Raw genomic sequence first — 18,395 nt, forward strand, 5'->3', positions numbered from 1 at the left:
CTACGTATTTTCTTAAATTACACTTCCATGCTTGTGTTATCACTGTAAGTGTTGATCCTTCTGTTTGCGTATTTGGAAAAAGATCTTTTTCTAACCCACTGTTTTAGCTAGCTCTAAGTATAGTAATGAGTAAATGTTGTATACTAAATAATCAAACTCATAATATGTATTGCACTTGAGAGATCAAATACAAATCATGAACTGAACAGATGCAGAATGGAAATAAGACAACAGTTTAGTGGAATTCTCCAGTTTTGCTGACTTACACTTAGGCCAAGACTATAAACAGATCAAAGTTAAAGAAAGCAAATGGAATAAGCTGCTTTAGAACCTGAACTTAAGTAAAATCCTTAATCCATGAATAGTTGAATTTTGTTGTATTATTTATAATGAAGCAACTAAACAACAGGAATCACATAGGAGATAAGCACATTCAAAGCTGAAATGTTTTTGAGTCACATTTCACACTGATACAACAAAAGTTTTTAATTGGAATTATATATACAATAAGCTTTAAGCATAAAATCAGTATTAATTGAATTGATAATCCATTTGTCATTCCATTTATTTTTAATTAAAATAAAATTATTATTTTAATTTGAGATTTTTAATTCTCAGTTGCTTCATGCAATAGGTTTTTTGGTACTGGAAAGAAGGTCAAAGATAGCCTTACTCAAAATATCATCTACTATTTTCAGTTTAATACCTATAACTGCACCTGTTTGAAATTAATCCTAAAATACATTTTTCAATGTTTATTCCCCATGTACAGTTATTTATTAGGCGTTAAAATATGACTTTCTAAAAGGGTTTTATCTCCACTGCTACTAAAAGCAAATATTTAAATTTACTTTCTTTGAAGTAATTTGAAGATATACCTCAAATTCAGCAAATGAGTGTTGATACTAGGTAAAACCATGCATGAAAAAGAAATACAATTTTTTATAGAATAATGTACCTGGCATAAAACTGGATTCCACCAAAGATGAATCCATAGAAAGAAAAAAATTCAAATTTACTAAAATGATACACTTCTATATTTGATAACTAACATTATTAATATATAGGTTAGAGGAAGAGTTGTCAATGTGGTATATTTGTGCATGAAATAGAGAATGGGAGCTATTTTTCTGCTGTTCACAATAAGTAATAGTATTATTATTATTTGTCTGAATCATGATACACATTATCGTGTAAAAGTTTGCATTTTCAAAATTCTCTGTAATACTGACCATGTGCTTTGTATAAACTGACAGCACAACTGAACATGTGCATGAATGTGGGCAGAATACTGATAAAGAGCCTGGCTGTGTGCTCAAAAGACTTTATTCAATTTGCTTCTGTCAGATTAACAAAAAGCATGGAAATTTTGGAAGATTTTGGCTGAGAACAAGATAAATTCCTGTAATACGTATTTATTCTGTGGAACACAGGAACAGTAAGAGGCTATGTAAATCTGAACTGGTGTTTGCCATTGACATCAGTGGAAAGAGGATGAAGTTCAGAATGTCATGTCATCAAGCAGCTTTCTAAGATTTTTAAAAATTCTTATCATTGTTCACCAAAAAGATTTTCCTTTCACCTTAGCAAAACTACCATATAAGGACCAGAAATATTTTTGGATAGTCATGAAATAGTATAATGATAATGGAGTGATAGAATGCAGATATATATACAGAGAGGAAATGCGATGCATAAAAAAATTATGGGTTCCTTGCAAGCATAGTTCTTGTACTGTTGATGGGGAATGTGTTTGAGATGATTATCTGGAAAAAGCTTTTATTTCCTTGCTTTTCTGTTAATTTGTGTGTAACAACAGCCATTTCACAATTATTTCTTTCCAGAAAACATAGCAAAATAAGAAATCAATCAACTAACCATCTTTCTATCTGTCATTTTCATGCTTCTTTGAAATACTACTCTTTATATGTAACTATTTAAGCAGATGAAAAAAAAAAAAAGAAAAACATTAGTAATTTTCTGACCAAGTAAAGAGTATTTTCAATTAATATTTGACATCACTTCAAAAGGTCAATATACTTTGTCCACAGTGAAAGCAGACTGTAAGAAGGAGATCTTTCTGCTTTCAGCAATAATGTAGATAGTATAACAGACTTCTGTTTATTTGTGCTTTACTTTGGCAAGACATCATGGAAGAAACTAATTGATAATCATGTTTTAATTCATTGTTGAATGAAAACTAGTTTTTTGCACAAAAAGTAATTTCAATTACTTTCTTAAAATACATTAAGTAATAGGAAGGTTTTAATTTACTGATGTACATAGGAAAACGGATTCCTAACTTACTAATGCATGCCCCATTAAGAAGTTTGATTACTGACTGCATCAAAGTATTAGAAAAAAATATATTTTTGAAAACATTCAATATTAATGGTATTCTAAAGAACCACTAATTTTCTGTCAACAAATATTCTTTTCTGGAGATTGAATGGTATTTGTTTTCTGTCAGATTCTCCTTAGTGTTGCTTTCACAAATGTTTTAATACACAGATAAATCAATATATTTAATGATTCTTCACATATCATATACGTTTATGATACTAAAGAAGGGGTATTTAGGTTTTTCCTCAATCTCTATTCCACTTTTGTTTGAAGTCAAATGCTTTGTATTGAGCTTATAGATGGCTGGACTTTTGTCCCGCTGTATTCTGATTGCAAGAGCTTTAGCTGAAGCTGGGAGTTCTATCATGTAAGAATTTGTATTCAGACTGTCCAATCTGAATTTGATTCTCAGTTATCAAAGCATAAATATCCCATGTATATATATACTGGACCTACATTCCTTTTGTAAGAAATAATGTTCCAATACTGTCGCAATCCAAGAGAGGATTTCTGCACTGGGCCAAAGGATGAGTCCTGCAGCCGAGTCCTGCTCATGCTTGCTGTGTTCTGTAGTTTGATAACCACGCTGTGATTTTGAGCATGTCTTTGTGTACCCTTTGGGAGCTGCCAGTGATTACTCTGTCCATCCTGTCTTGTGTCTCTGAGTCATCAGCATTTACTCATTGTCTTTTGTCCTTTGCCTCTCACCCACCCAACCTGCATGTCCTGAGGAGTTTCACATAAGTGCATTTATATATGCTTTAAGAAAGTTTTAGAGCTGTTTTTTTATAAATCAGAATAGTTTCAGTTCAAAAATATTTCCTAAGATCAGAGTCAGGAAATACAACAATGTTTTAATTAATAAATGGATTAAAGAAGAAAATTAGGAGAGAATAAGTATTATCTTATGTGTCGAGTTTTGGTGGGAGTTTTTTGTTTTTAGTTTTTTGTGGGTTGTTTGGTTTTTTATTCATGATGCCTAGGACATCATAAACAGTACATGAACACTTGAATCCTTGCATTTTGAAAAAACAACCAACAGACAAATCCCAACAACTCTAAGTCAAAGCAAGCAAGCTATCAAAATCAAGTGAATTATGTTCTGGTTGGTAGTGTATTTTCTTTTTTGGTAATATTTAAAATCTTACTTTCTATACACTTCTTGTTTTCTTCATTCTCCTATAAGCTGGTATACATCAAAGGATGAAAATATAATTCAATAAATAAGACAATAATCGATAAACATTATGCAGAAGTATAAGGGAGGTTGTACCTTATCAATAAAGATTTATTTCCTTCTAGTAGATAGAAAGCTTGGCCTTTGCCATACAAATAACATCTGTCTATCAGGAGCTATCTGTTCAGGAACTTAATTTTTGCTATGCCATGAAGTTAAAATAATTTCCTTGAATTGAAAAGATTAGAGTGACTTTTTGTATCTGAAAGTTGCCGTCTGTAGAAAAGAGCATCTGTAGATGTTGGAGCAGATTTTTTAAAAAGTCACTTTTTTTTTTTTTTTTTCTTCTTCTTTTCACCCAAGAAAATAATTCAACCCTGTTCTTCCAAGAAATTAAATTGCAGGGAGAGGTGAGGTACCCAGCATTATGTAGAATTATGCTCACTGCAGAACACAATGTTTCACACAAATAATTCTGTATGCACACAGTATTACTAGGGGGAAAACAACTTCTTAAGTTTATGAGCTAATGAATCACTCCAATACACACAATCAAAGAGACCAGTCTACATCAGTATTCCCTAGTGTGCATATATATATATGTATGTATATAAATATATATTCCATTTTATGGGTAATAAAATACAGATTCAATAGTAAATAATTCTTAAAAATCATATATTAAGCATAATGTCATTTTACTAATGGTAGATAATGAAAAATGTCAATATGAAAAATTCTTTTTACTTATTAGTTTCAAATTATTTTCTTTAAACTACAGCACTTGATTCTAATATATGAAGTGAAGGAAAATATGGCTTGCCAATGGATGTTTAGCATTGTATTAGAAAAGAAAGAAAACAGGCTGTAATTCAGGAGTCAAAATTTTGTACTCAGGAAGTTTTAATACTGATGATTGAAAGCTGTTACGGAAGGGTAAATTGCTTCTTTAAGGGATACAATCAGTTTCAAATGTAATCGGTTAGACAAAATAGCCTGCTAGTTCTCAATACACCTCTGTTATCCAATTTCCAGGGCTTGATTTTGTTGTTGGTTTTGGTAGATTAGCACCCATGTTTTCCACTTTGAAACAAAATCTGTCCTTTAGTGTTTTTTGAAGAGTCCATAATAGATCGTGAATCTCATTAAACAGGTTATGTAATGAAGCTGAATGTAAAATACAGAAAGATAACAAAATAGAATTTAATTAATTTATTTTTAAAGGCATATCTAATTTATTTTAAGAATATAATCAGCTAAAGTGGGAGCTAAAATATCAAGTTAAGTAAAAAGAATAAATTTCCTGTCCCTTTAAACAATTTGATTGGTTCCAACTAATCTGATGCTTGTTTGATTCTAGACTGACCTAAAGACAATGATTACATACTTGTGGAAAAGTAGTACAAAATCAGATGATAACGTCAGTGTAATTACCAGAATAATAGAGGGAGAAGAGATCTAATTGAAATGACTATTCTGTCATTAGTCTTTGAGTCTGCCCTATATACAGTTCATGACTCATATATAGATGGATGTGTAAAATTATTTTTATAAATAAATTATATTGCTATCAAGATGACATTTGCTATTTTAAGTTTCTTTCAAGGTAATTCATCTCTTAAAGTTTTATCACACTTGTTGCAGAGATCTTTGGATTATTTGTGGATTAAATTTCTGACACTTCTGTACTTTCCAAGCCAAAAAATTAACTTCACAATTTTTCTGTATTTGCAGCATCTGGCGAGGACCAAACATAAACTGCACTGACAGTTCAGGTTATACTGCTTTACATCATGCAGCTTTAAATGGACACAAGTAAGTGCCTCACATTTAGTTTTTATGTAGAATGGTATTTAACTGTGTAATGCAAGAAAATACAGCATAGTTCTGTGATTTGTACCAAAAATTGGCAAACCCTGACTTTTTAAAAAAGCCTTATTTTCAATGGAATATATTAATATAAGATGTTTTGACACAGTCCTCAGTATTAATAAGTAGTAATGACAAATGTGAAATGTTTAAAACTATTGATTCTATACTGCTTCTTCCAAATTCTTCCTCAGTTTTGGGGAAATTTAGCATTGTTACTGCTAGTCTTGGTTCTAGTGTTTTTCCATTGCTGGGAAATCACAGCAGAAAATATTGTGTTATGTTTCTGTGTGTATGTACATATGTATAGAGTGTGAACATTTTAGGAAGCAATTTTGTGAAACAGAACAGTAGAGATTAATTGTTATCAAGGCAAAAGTAACATGAAAAAAAATTATTAATTATACACTTGAAAGCAGGAAAAAGAAGGGTATTTTCAGTAAAGAAAGTTTTGACATAAAACTTTGGTTAACTGCTCTGTGGGAGGTAAGGAATTGATCCAAACTCAGCTAAAATTAAGAGTGATTTGTATGAATTTTAATGTGATTTTGGACTATCCATAAAATAACACATGTATACATAATTATTATGTGTTTACTTTACACATTGCACAATTTTTGCATCCTTCTAAGGATAAATTAAAATTTTAGGATGTGTCTTCAATTGTATTCTAGAAAGGTGCCTATTTTCTTTAAGATGGATTAATCTTTTTATGAATATGCAATATTTTTTCTGAATAAATATATGAAGTAAACTCTTGAACCAGATATTGTGCATTTTCCAAAGTTTCAGCTGTGTAGGAAGGTTCAGAATAATCCATGAATATATTTTTATCTCCATGAAATTAGGTCTAAGTTCTTATTATGGTCTATTAAACTCAGCATTTTTGTTCATGATTTATGGATTGTTTCTAGTGCTATTGCTAATTTTTGATGACCAAACCCGAAGCATTGGCTTGCAAAGATTGCTGGGTTTAAATAGATGAAAACTGGGTTTAGTGTATTTAATACTGGCAATAAAATAATAGTTACACAGAAAGTTAAAAATATTGCTGTATAAACATTGAAACTATCAGAGGTTTCAAGTGAATCCTAGCAATATAAAGTATCAAATCCCAAAACATACAAAAGCCAAATGATGATTTCAGATGTAGTATTGACCAAACTTTTTCTGAGGACAGGGAGGACTTAAAAACATGGATTTATGTACAGCAGCAGATATAACTGCAGCCTTTGAAAAGTGCAGTGTTGGCTGCTATGACCCCATACACTCACAGCAGGATAAGTAGCAGTAACTGACATCACAATTATACCTTCTTACATTAAAGAAAACTGAAATACGCCGTGCGATATTTTGTGGTAAATCATGAGGGTTTCAGGACCTGTTATCCAAACCATTATACTGATCCTGCTGCAACGGCAGCATGGCCAGCGAGAGAATTAGACAGACACCTGGTGATTCTAATTTTGTTAGTCATCACAAATAAAAAATAAATTACTTTACACTCTATTTGAGTTTTTGAACTTGATATTCAAAATCAAAACGGCATACAATCATTTGACACAAGAATCTTTCCACTTAGGAGAAGTTCCTGTCCTTTAAAAACTTCTGGGATTTTAATTTTTCCCACTTTACAGTAGGTTGAACCTGAGGGATTTCAAAGTTTTTCAAGAAAAGTAAGAACATAAGAATTTGTGGCTGAGATACTTTTTGGACACCATTGTTCAAATCCTTGCTTGATCACTGTGTGTGATGAATTCCCTCCTCCTTGGTTATTCTGGGATCATTTTCTTTCCTTGGGAAACTATTCAGCTTTATCTAAGTAATTAAATCATATCTGGGGCAGACACTGGAATCTCAGTCTCCCTAAGTAATTTCACTTATCCCAGTAATGTTACTGGGCTAAGGACTTTGAGTCTTCTCCTCTCTGAAATGTATTTGTACAAAATGAAAAAGTTCTGCCAAAGCACTAAAGAAGTCTCACCCTAGATAAGTGTAATGGGGTAGGGCATTCTTGAAGGATGAAGGAGATGCATGTTCTATTTTGTAGCTTGAATGTCGCAATAGGCTCTCCCCAAAAATTCATTTGTTTTTATCTCTAGATTTCATATGTGCAGGGCTTTTCTACTGACTTTCTTCCACATAGTTCAATTTATGCTTCCTCTGTTTGGTCTTCCTTTCAGATGAACTGCTGTGTACGTCTAGCTCTCATTGGACCATTTACTGCAAAACTATTATTTAATGGGAAGTCTCTCAAACCTTACGTATACTAAAGAGTTTCCCTCAAGAGTCCCTTTTCTGGAACTTTTTGTGTAGCAGAAGTGTTTCTGTAGTGGAGCTGCTCTTTCTTGGCTGTTCTCATGGTATTTGACCTTGTCAGGAGTAACCAAAATCCAGCTTAAATTTTCCTCAAAGCTTTGATGAGATGACTCCAGTATCTTTTGAAGTCAGCTGGGAGTTTCTTTTGACCTGGATATATTCCCTCATAACTTGCCACAATTTTCTTTCAATATGCAATTAAATAAGGTTCCTTCAAGGTTGGAAGAATAATTGCCTTAGATTTATCTTCTGTCTTAATTTGTAGTCAATTTTGTAGTCATTTTTGGTCATAATATGGGCTACATTGAGCTCCCTCCCCTCACTGTTTTTTTTGAGCCAAATCAGTAAGTCGGTGTTTCCATATTTGTAAAAAATGTGCATAGAACTGCCCACACTGGATCATAGATTCTCTTAGCTTAATAACTAATGAGACCTGACTGTGTCAAACTATGAGACTACAAATGCAGCAATAAGACAGAATTTATTTACTTTCTGACATACTTGTTAATGTTATCATACCACACAGCTGATTTTTATGTTTAGCTTTTGAAGTTAAGTACAGGAGACTGCTTAAAAATCAGGGATGCAATATACCAACTTATGCTAATCTTTCACTTAATGTATGATAAGCCACACCAAAAGTACTGAAAGGAATATAAAGAGAATTAAAATGGTAATAAGTCACTTTTCCCCTCACTACTACAAGGCAGCTGAATGTGGGAAATGAAAATAGAAGCAGTTATTTCACAGAAGTTATACATAGAAGCTATTTCAAATACCTAGCTAGATCATCAAATTGTTTCCTAACTATCTTTTAGATAATGCCTTAAAGAAGAGGAAAAACTATTACTTAAGCCTTACAGTAAATTGTCCTCTTGTCATCCTGCCTCCAGAATTCAGCAGTGATGGGGCCAAAAGTATTTCTCTGCCTTTAGTGCCTTGAGGGACATGCCCAGGTTCTAGATGGGAAAATTCTAAAAATGATTCTGTGGCCAGGTGATCCTATTGAAAGAAACAGATTCAGAAAGCTGATGATAATATTGTTCATGGTATTCATAAGAAGCAAGAATCTTTACAATTAATAGCATTTTGTCTATGTTTTACTCTTTCATTTTCAGAAATTATTCTATTAATAAATAATATTAATTAATTAATTAATTAAACAATATTATTATAGTCTTCACTCTTGATAGCTGTTTCACTTGAGGTACAGGTTTGGGTTTTTTTTCTATTTTCCATTCTAAAAATATTGGTAATATGTATGTTCATGTAAAAACTTAATAAAATTAGCTTCCTGTCCATTTTTAGATTTACCTCCTGTTTTCCAGGGATATAGTTCTCAAATTACTTCAGTATGAAGCATCAACTAATGTAGCAGATAATAAAGGTTACTTTCCTATACACTTGGCTGCTTGGAGAGGAGATGTAGATATTGTGAAGATTCTTATCCATCATGGACCATCACACTCCAGAGTGAATGAACAGGTGAAGTGATAAAAAATATTTTATGTGCATCATCAGAAAAAAACCCTGCACATATTCTTTAGGTCTAACCAATTTATAGATAAGTTAAAAAAGTCTATTTTCCATTGTTTCAGTAATTTCTTCTCCAAGATTGATAAAATCTTTCATTATAAACATACCAGATACATTTCTTCTGGATAGGCACTGACCTAAAGAATATTAGATTAAAAAAGTATGGAAAAAACTTCTTTTTGTTTTGGAAAAATCACATCAAGACATACTCTAACTATGCATCTTTTCTGTATGGTTGTAAATTTGCACAAACTGTGGGTTTTTTTACTGTATTAGATATTAAGTTCCTGAAAATCTTTGAGATAAAATTAATGTCCTTGGTCTATTTTAAGAGTACTGTAAATTATCAGATATGCAGAGGTAAATCAAAAACCAGATGGACTGCATGGATGCATGTGCAGCAGAAAGGACACATAAAAAGACCAAGAAAAGTTATAAGAGTATTACAGCATGTAAGGGCAGTATAAGCATGTTGCATTCTGCTGTCAAACATATGGTACACCTTCTGTTTTTCTTCTGTATATTCTTACATGGTCCATTCATAGGATTAATATTAAGAAATAGAAAGAAGCTGATTAAAATTTGACACCATCTAGGCTGACCTGCTAAAGAACTGAAGTAGGCTGTGAAATACAGATAGTAACTATTGAGCACCTGCATTTGCTAGGGTAGTCAGTTGGAATGTGAAGGTGGGAGTTATCTCCTAATTCAGATCTAAGCTATAATGTCTATATTGTCTGCATGTGCACCTCTTGGTTCCACAGAGGTCTTGTCTGTGTAATCACAGGAGCCAACAGGGCTGTTCAGATGACTGAAAGGAGGATTCAAGTGTCCAAACACAGAAATGCAGTACCTTCTGAAGCCCTGCACTAGCAGAGACATCTGCATGGGCCTGAGAGTGTGACAGAGGGTGTTCAGAATTTCCAGGTCCTTGTGGAGTGGGTGGTAAGGTCCAGGTACGGTACCGCCTGGCACCCCACAGCACCTCAAATGGCAAAGTGCAATCCAACAAATTAATTGTCCTCTCAGTGCCTACATTAGTGTGGCCAGAAGGCAGACTGTGAAAAGATAAGAAATGTGAGACCTAGATTACAAACACTTAACCAGTGTGAGATGCCATGCTTTGAGTAATCTGTTCGATCTCTGAAGTTATGCACCTAGCCATTGGAATCCATACAATAACTAGGATATGAATATCAAGTATTAGTGCAGAAAATATAGGAAACTAAAGTAATAAAATATGTCCATGTGACAGTTTTCTGGGAAATTCTGTAATACTCTGACACATTCTAGAAAAAAAACAAAACTCAAAATTTGTCATTCTGTGATTTCAGTTTCAGATTAACATAATTATCCAACTTTCTCATTCTCATCAGCTGTCTTATGTAGGATGAAACCAGTTGAACTGTAGGATTACCTTTTGTCAAGGAGAGGTTTTTACAGTTTTATTTATGCATCAAAACAAAAAGCAACTGTTGGATTGTAAGTCACGCATTTGCTTGAAGACATGACGTATTTTCTACTGACAGAATACTGGAAGCTGTGTAGAAACTTCAGAGAGGGTGAGAGTGAAAAAGATATTTCAGTAAGACTAGAAAGAGAAACGTAAATTCAAACCCACTTCTCCCCAGTCCCACATGTACTTCCAGACTTCTAGAATATTGTCAAACTTGATTAGGTGTGCTGTATCTGGTTTGGTCACTGGAGCAAATAAGCAGAGATACCCTAATACTTCTATATGCCAGTGACTCAAGAAAGATCCTCAGATGTCTTCCTGTTTATGCATTTAACCCAAAAACATGTGAGCAATTCTCACAATAAATGTTGCATCTTAAGTCTTTTAAGAGAATCTTAATCATATTAAACTTTGAACTCATGCATACAGAGTTTTTCTGACCTTATAAATTCCTTGGTGTTCCACTCTAGACAATGGCCAGGTTTAGCATGTGGACTACTTTGCTGGCACCTACTTTCCTCTGCTAATTAGCACTGTACGCAGGAGAATATTCTCTGTATCCCAGGAAGAGGGAAATGTCGTGTTGTTATAGAGCCACCTCCACCCACGTATCCTCAAATAACGCCTGAGAGGCATCCTCACCCTGACGCCTGGTGTACATTCATATGAGCCTGTAGGATTCTGAGGCTTTTGCTTATTTGCAGAGAGGCTCTCTAAGGCAGGGGACTCCTCAAAGCTCTCATAACTTCTCTCTGGAGCTGAAGCTATGGCTTGTAAGAAATCCTGGACTACTTTTCTTTCCTTTTTCTTCTGATAGTTGGAGATAAGGACATCCATTTTTCATTACACTTTTTCACCACAGCAAACGGTGCACTCAAGTCAGATGTTTTTCCTCTGATTTTGCTGTGGTTTTTCTGTTTGTTTGTTGGGTTTTTTTAGAGATCACGTTAAGATGTAATTGTTTGCATTTTAAGAAAATAATTTTGTTCATGATTTTAAAATTATTGCAACTAATTTGTAACACATTTTTGTTTTCATCTATCTGATGGAAATCCTATGTGAAGGTAATGCTTCTAAATACTTATGTGAAAAAAATGAACGACTGAACGAAGAAATAAACGACAGGTTCATGATGCATAAATGTATATTACATGAAATAATGGATTTTATGTGGTATATTTTAAATTGATCAAACTGCATTCTACACTTTCAAAATGCAGTAAAGTAGCACCATAGCATCATATCCAACCATATCCAGCATATAAAGCTCTGAATGCCCCCTGCTGTTCCTATTACATAAAATTGGAACAAGCAGTAAAGAGACAAACAGTTAAATGACAATTATATTGTGGGGGTGGTGGAATGTAGACTGCCAGCTCTACACACAAAGAACAGTTACAGCATAACAATTACAAAAGAAGAATTCTATCCCTGTTTAATGTAGGGGTCTTGACAGGTATGGTGTGTTTTAAATCATAAAATATGGTGACATTGCAAAAATATGTTTAACTTCATTGATGAAGATTTAAAATTATGTCAGTTATAAACTTAATTAAGACAGTATGAGATCAAGATTTGTTAATTGATAATACCAAATAAAATAAAAAGTTTTGCTGTTAATAGTCAAACTACTTACATATTTATTTATGTAAGGACATCTGGATAGCTAAAACATTTATTGTGGCAACTTTCATCATAATATTGCATAATCAATAACAAATCCTAATCTATGAAAAAATGGTTAATTATCAGTCACATATAGGTCAATATGTAGTATTTGTTTTTTCCTCAGGAAAAAATGTGAATAAAATCAGGGATAAATAGAAATATATATTATTAAATACAAATAAAATATATTCCAATTATATACATATATACATATATATATATATATATACACACACACATATATACGGAATATGAATTGTGAAAAATTCACAGGGAAAAATGCAAACACTTCTGAAATTTTTATGGATTCGATGTGCTGTAGAATTTGCCTGTACATCAAATTGTAATTGCCACAAAACCCACCCACATTTCTTTAAAGCTGTTCAACAATTCTTCTGAAATGTGAAGAAAAATAGTTCAGGATGCATTAATTTGATGTGAACACCTAAATTTTAACATACTGCTAACTTCTCCACATCATGCAAATGAAACACATATATGTTTCTCTCAATGACACCTCAGGACTTCCAGTTCCTAAATAGCCTGCAAACACAATATTTTTCAAATTAATTTGATTTTACTCTTCAATTAATTTGAGACTAGTGGATGAATTTCAGAGTTTCCCTTGCAAGTCTTACTGTACTTTCATTTGAAGAAAAAGCGGGTACATGCAATCTTTCTGATTTAAGCCAATTTGTAAGAATAAATTGGAATTTTTTTTTTCAAAGTTGTCAACCATATTGCATTACTTTTTTTATATTGTTTACATAAGTAAAAGTGAATTTCAATGGGAAGGCAGTAGATTTGATTTTGATTCACACTGAATAATTTGCAGATAAACTTATTTTATTTTTTCAGAATTATTAACTTCTTGGTGGAAGTTCTCAGCAAACTGTCTTCCTGATTTAATACATAAAGTAAGACCATCCTGAGGTCATTCCTTTCTCTGTCTTGCATTTATTCTTTCACTTATTTTTTCTCTATTTAATTTTTTTAGTTATTAAAGTCTTAATTTTTGTGTTGTTTCTCCTCTGACTACATTTGAGTATATTCAGCATATAGATAGATATTTCCAAAATCTCCCATTATTCCCTCCTTCTTTAATTTAAACTTAAATTCTAATTTCATAACTGAGAAAATAGCAAAAAGCTTTTTGTAACAAATCTCTTGTTCACTTATTTTACACTTGGGATTATGTGACAAAGAAATGTCTCAGTGATTTAGGAAGTCTCCTTTTTCAAGTTCAGCATCAAAATTCTTCGATAAATAAAAGAGGTGAGCATCCTTTGGAAAGGTCTATTAAATCACTACTGGAGTTATTATTGCTTGTACAGTACTTGCATGGACTTTAGGAGATTTAAAACTTGCTTAACAAAAAAAAAAAAAAAAAAAAGGACTACACAACTATGCAATAAATGTCCTGAATTTACCCACAGTTTAATAGTGGCTTCACAAGGGCCTATATAATATTCATGATAGCCATTCATTTTCTTGATACTTCCTGTACTTCTTCACTATCAGACTGCCAAGCTACAATAACTGTCTCTATAATGTATTTGCTAATCTGCCCTGTAATGAATAGACCTCAAGATACGCTGTACATTTTGCAGTGGCACACATCCTTAGCAGCTAAATGATGTAGCACAGCCTGAAATACTGATGAGATGCAGAGCTGTGAAGGCACAATTCAGTTTGCAGCCACACCAGCCTGAGTTCTGGCTGTATGTGGAAGAGAAGAGATTCAGAGAAAGGCTACAGAAGGTCAGGATTATGCCCATAAAAAGACCCTTGTAACAAATAATGAAGAAAATTTTTAAAAGGTTAAAAGCTGAATCATAGAATGCTTTCCTTATTTCTGAACAAGGTCCTTTGGACATAAGAGTAACTATTTTAATAATAAAAATATTATTAGAGAATATTAGAGACTTTTTTAATACTATGTTTGCATAATATTGGTCTATTCTTTTTACCTTACATTTTGTATGTCTTTAGTTGGTTCTTATTTCTTGATCTTTCTTTTTCTAGAACCATTCAGTCATAGAATCTGTCTTGTAGTTGCTAATATATTGTGAAGTATATGAAATTTCTACGAGGATTCTAGTCTTTTTCATCAGCACTTGATGTATTATTTGGTCCTTGGATATCAAATTTAAAGCTCTAATTACAGAATAGTAATTCACATGCAGTTACTTTATAGCTGATTACCTGCTCATTTGCAATGACTGTTAACACATAAACTTTCTGTACTCCAGAAACAATTGTTTATGCTTGGAACTGAAAATACAGGCAACAGCACTAAATTATTACCAATCTATTGGAGAATTTTTTTGTCTCTCCTCTCTCCTCTCTCCTCTCTCCTCTCTCCTCTCTCCTCTCTCCTCTCCTCTCCTCTCCTCTCCTCTCCTCTCCTCTCCTCTCCTCTCCTCTCCTCTCCTCTCCTCTCCTCTCCTCTCCTCTCCTCTCCTCTCCTCTCCTCTCCTCTCCTCTCCTCTCCTCTCCTCTCCTCTCCTCTCCTCTCCTCTCCTCTCCTCTCCTCTCCTCTCCTCTCCTCTCCGAACCTCTCCGAACCTCTCCTCTCCTCTCCGAACCTCTCCTCTCCTCTCCGAACCTCTCCTCTCCGAACCTCTCCTCTCCGAACCTCTCCGAACCTCTCCGAACCTCTCCTCTCCGAACCTCTCCTCTCCGAACCTCTCCTCTCCGAACCTCTCCGAACCTCTCCTCTCCGAACCTCTCCTCTCCGAACCTCTCCTCTCCGAACCTCTCCGAACCTCTCCTCTCCGAACCTCTCCTCTCCTCTCCTCTCCTCTCCTCTCCTCTCCTCTCCTCTCCTCTCCTCTCCTCTCCTCTCCTCTCCTCTCCTCTCCTCTCCTCTCCTCTCCTCTCCTCTCCTCTCCTCTCCTCTCCTCTCCTCTCCTCTCCTCTCCTCTCCTCTCCTCTCCTCTCCTCTCCTCTCCTCTCCTCTCCTCTCCTCTCCTCTCCTCTCCTCTCCTCTCCTCTCCTCTCCTCTCCTCTCCTCTCCTCTCCTCTCCTCTCCTCTCCTCTCCTCTCCGAACCTCTCCTCTCCTCTCCTCTCCTCTCCGAACCTCTCCTCTCCTCTCCGAACCTCTCCTCTCCTCTCCGAACCTCTCCTCTCCGAACCTCTCCTCTCCGAACCTCTCCTCTCCGAACCTCTCCTCTCCTCTCCGAACCTCTCCTCTCCTCCCCTCCCCTCCCCTCCCCTCCCCTCCCCTCCCCTCCCCTCCCCTCCCCTCCCCTCCCCTCCCCTCCCCTCCCCTCCCCTCCCCTCCCCTCCCCTCCCCTCCCCTCCCCTCCCCTCCCCTCCCCTCCCCTCCCCTCCCCTCCCCTCCCCTCCCCTCCCCTCCCCTCCCCTCCCCTCCCCTCCCCTCCCCTCCCCTCCCCTCGAGTCTCCTCTCCTCTAGTCTCCTCTCCAAACCAAACCTAACCAAACCAAACCAAACCAAACCAAGTTTCAGGTAGTTGATAAAACATTGCAGCAATATAGTATTGTGACAGTATATATATTTTAATCTGAATTTATGGTCTTTATAACAAAGAAAGCCCACATGGTAGTCTGAATAATGCACAATGATCTAAATACTTACCAGTCATCAAACCATGTCTGCCCGTGGAAGCTTCTCACTTTCCACCTGGATGTTCTCCAGCCTCTGTGTTGCAGTTTAGCAGGAAACACATTCCAGTCTCTCAGGTCTTGTGTGGTGCTGCAGACACCCCATGAGTTTGAGTGCAGCATTGATTTACCTGAATGTATTGATCTGTCTCTTCTCTTTCCCAAGTTCATCTGAGTCGTCTTAGATTGCAAGAGATGAAAATGACAGCAATGCTGTTAAAACCACAAACCCAAGATTTGAGTTCTGGGTTACAGAATTAGAAACATCATTAATAAAAAATAGATCTTCCCTTTTCCTCCTTTCTAGTTTTTACTGTGCAACATGTATATTCTTATCCTAGCTAGCTTTTGAGTAAGAGTCCAAAGCCTAATTTCTCTGAATCTCTGACTCTTTCTGTCTTTCAAAAGACAATTGTTTTTTTCTGTTTTCAGTTCTCTGTCCCCTGAACTTTCTTCAGCTGACTCCATGAGAAATAGAACTATGGGTTCAGATTTATCACTTTTCGTTCCTTTAGAATGATATCTCTACCCTTCTTTAGTATCTTTCCTGAATTTACATTAAATTATTGATAATAATAATTTAAAATAAATAAAATAAGCACATTAGCTTCTTGGTTTTGTACTTTTACATTAGTAAACTGTCACAACATTTTATAAATAATTTATCAGAAGAGGCATTCAATGTACATACTTCTACAATTTATAGAGTCTGGTGTATTTTAAAGCTTTGTAAAGTCTACATGTAATATATTAATAATATAGATGACATATAGAATTCAGAGAGCTTGATAAACTATTTCTTTCCTCTTTGCCTGAAGTTGTTTGTCTCTTTGGCACCACAGATATACAGACATGACTGGAAGAAAACAATTTAAAAATATGATCCTTATTCTCAGTACTTATTATTAAGTTTATTGAGTAATGTTTTTGGAAACGCTTGGAGGTGGGGTCATTGTTTTACAAAGCAAAAACCTGTTCAGTCCACAGCATACACATACTCACATGCCTTAGAACACATACATAATTCTAATTATGTGATTCTAAGTCTTTCTACAGGTGCTATTTTGTCTTGCGAGTTTTTATTGTTGTCTGGATAGTAACTTTGTATAGTGATACGTGAAACTAACTTGTGCCTGATACATTTGCATTGCACAATTTTTCTCTGTAATTCTATTTCTCTAATAACAAACAGCTATGGTACAAAACCAGCAAAAGCAAGAAGAGAGACTTCACTGTCAGAGTATTTTTAAGAGAAGGACTCAATCATAATTTCAGGAACAGCTGAATCAAGGAAGGTTACAGATTTTGGCATATCATGAGTTACAAGGTTTTGAGGGACATGTTAAAATGGATTGGGAGCAATGTAGACTCATAGGGAACTCATCTGCTTGAGAGCCACAAGCTGAAGTATTAATGTGTTATTATTAAAATTTCAGTGGAGTAATTCTGAAGCATTTAACATACATTACCATACATTATACTACAAAACCTGCCTCTGTAGTGATCTCATGGAGGCAATTTATAGTTACTGAGCATTTCTATTGTGGATTAAACATGAATTTCTGAAGCTTTTGGGTTTTTTTTTTAACAGAACAATGAAAATGAAACAGCACTGCATTGTGCAGCTCAGTACGGTCATTCAGAAGTTGTTGCTGTTCTGCTAGAAGAGCTGACAGACCCCACAATACGAAACAACAAACTGGAAACACCTCTGGATCTGGCAGCACTTTATGGACGTCTGCGCGTTGTAAAAATGATCATCAAAGCATATCCAAATCTGATGAACTGTAATACAAGAAAACACACCCCTTTGCATCTTGCTGCTCGTAATGGCCACAAAGCTGTCGTACAGGTGCTTCTGGAGGCTGGAATGGATGTCAGCTGCCAAGTTAGTGTGTAATTCCTTCCTTCCTTCTTCCTTCCTTCCTTCCTTCCTTCCTTCCTTCCTTCCTTCCTTCCTTCCTTCCTTCCTTCCTTCCTTCCTTCCTTCCTTCCTTCCTTCCTTCCTTCCTTCCTTCCTTCCTTCCTTCCTTCCTTCCTTCCTTCCTTCCTTCCTTCCTTCCTTCCTTCCTTCCTTCCTTCCTTCCTTCCTTCCTTCCTTCCTTCCTTCCTTCCTTCCTTCCTTCCTTCCTTCCTTCCTTCCTTCCTTCCTTCCTTCCTTCCTTCCTTCCTTCCTTCCTTCCTTCCTTCCTTCCTTCCTTCCTTCCTTCCTTCCTTCCTTCCTTCCTTCCTTCCTTCCTTCCTTCCTTCCTTCCTTCCTTCCTTCCTTCCTTCCTTCCTTCCTTCCTTCCTTCCTTCCTTCCTTCCTTCCTTCCTTCCTTCCTTCCTTCCTTCCTTCCTTCCTTCCTTCCTTCCTTCCTTCCTTCCTTCCTTCCTTCCTTCCTTCCTTCCTTCCTTCC

The 18,395-nt window shown here is 35.3% G+C and overlaps 1 protein-coding gene across 3 annotated transcripts in view; it reads left to right on the forward strand.

The window, feature by feature from the left end:
• LOC131573653 (ankyrin repeat and sterile alpha motif domain-containing protein 1B-like) overlaps positions 1-18,395 on the forward strand; it is a 409,781-nt gene that overhangs the window by 40,387 nt on the left and 350,999 nt on the right. For 2 of the 3 annotated variants that reach the window (XM_058827806.1, XM_058827807.1), the window contains exons 2-4: positions 5,255-5,335; positions 9,037-9,193; positions 17,588-17,884. In XM_058827806.1, coding sequence (XP_058683789.1) covers positions 5,255-5,335; positions 9,037-9,193; positions 17,588-17,884 — 535 coding nt within the window. Of the gene's footprint in view, positions 1-5,254; positions 5,336-9,036; positions 9,194-17,587; positions 17,885-18,395 lie in introns of those variants that run through there. The other variant, XM_058827808.1, reaches the window with a different exon arrangement.

This window comes from Poecile atricapillus, chromosome Z (genome assembly GCF_030490865.1).
Source record: "Poecile atricapillus isolate bPoeAtr1 chromosome Z, bPoeAtr1.hap1, whole genome shotgun sequence".
NCBI classification, from domain to species: Eukaryota; Metazoa; Chordata; class Aves; order Passeriformes; family Paridae; genus Poecile; species Poecile atricapillus.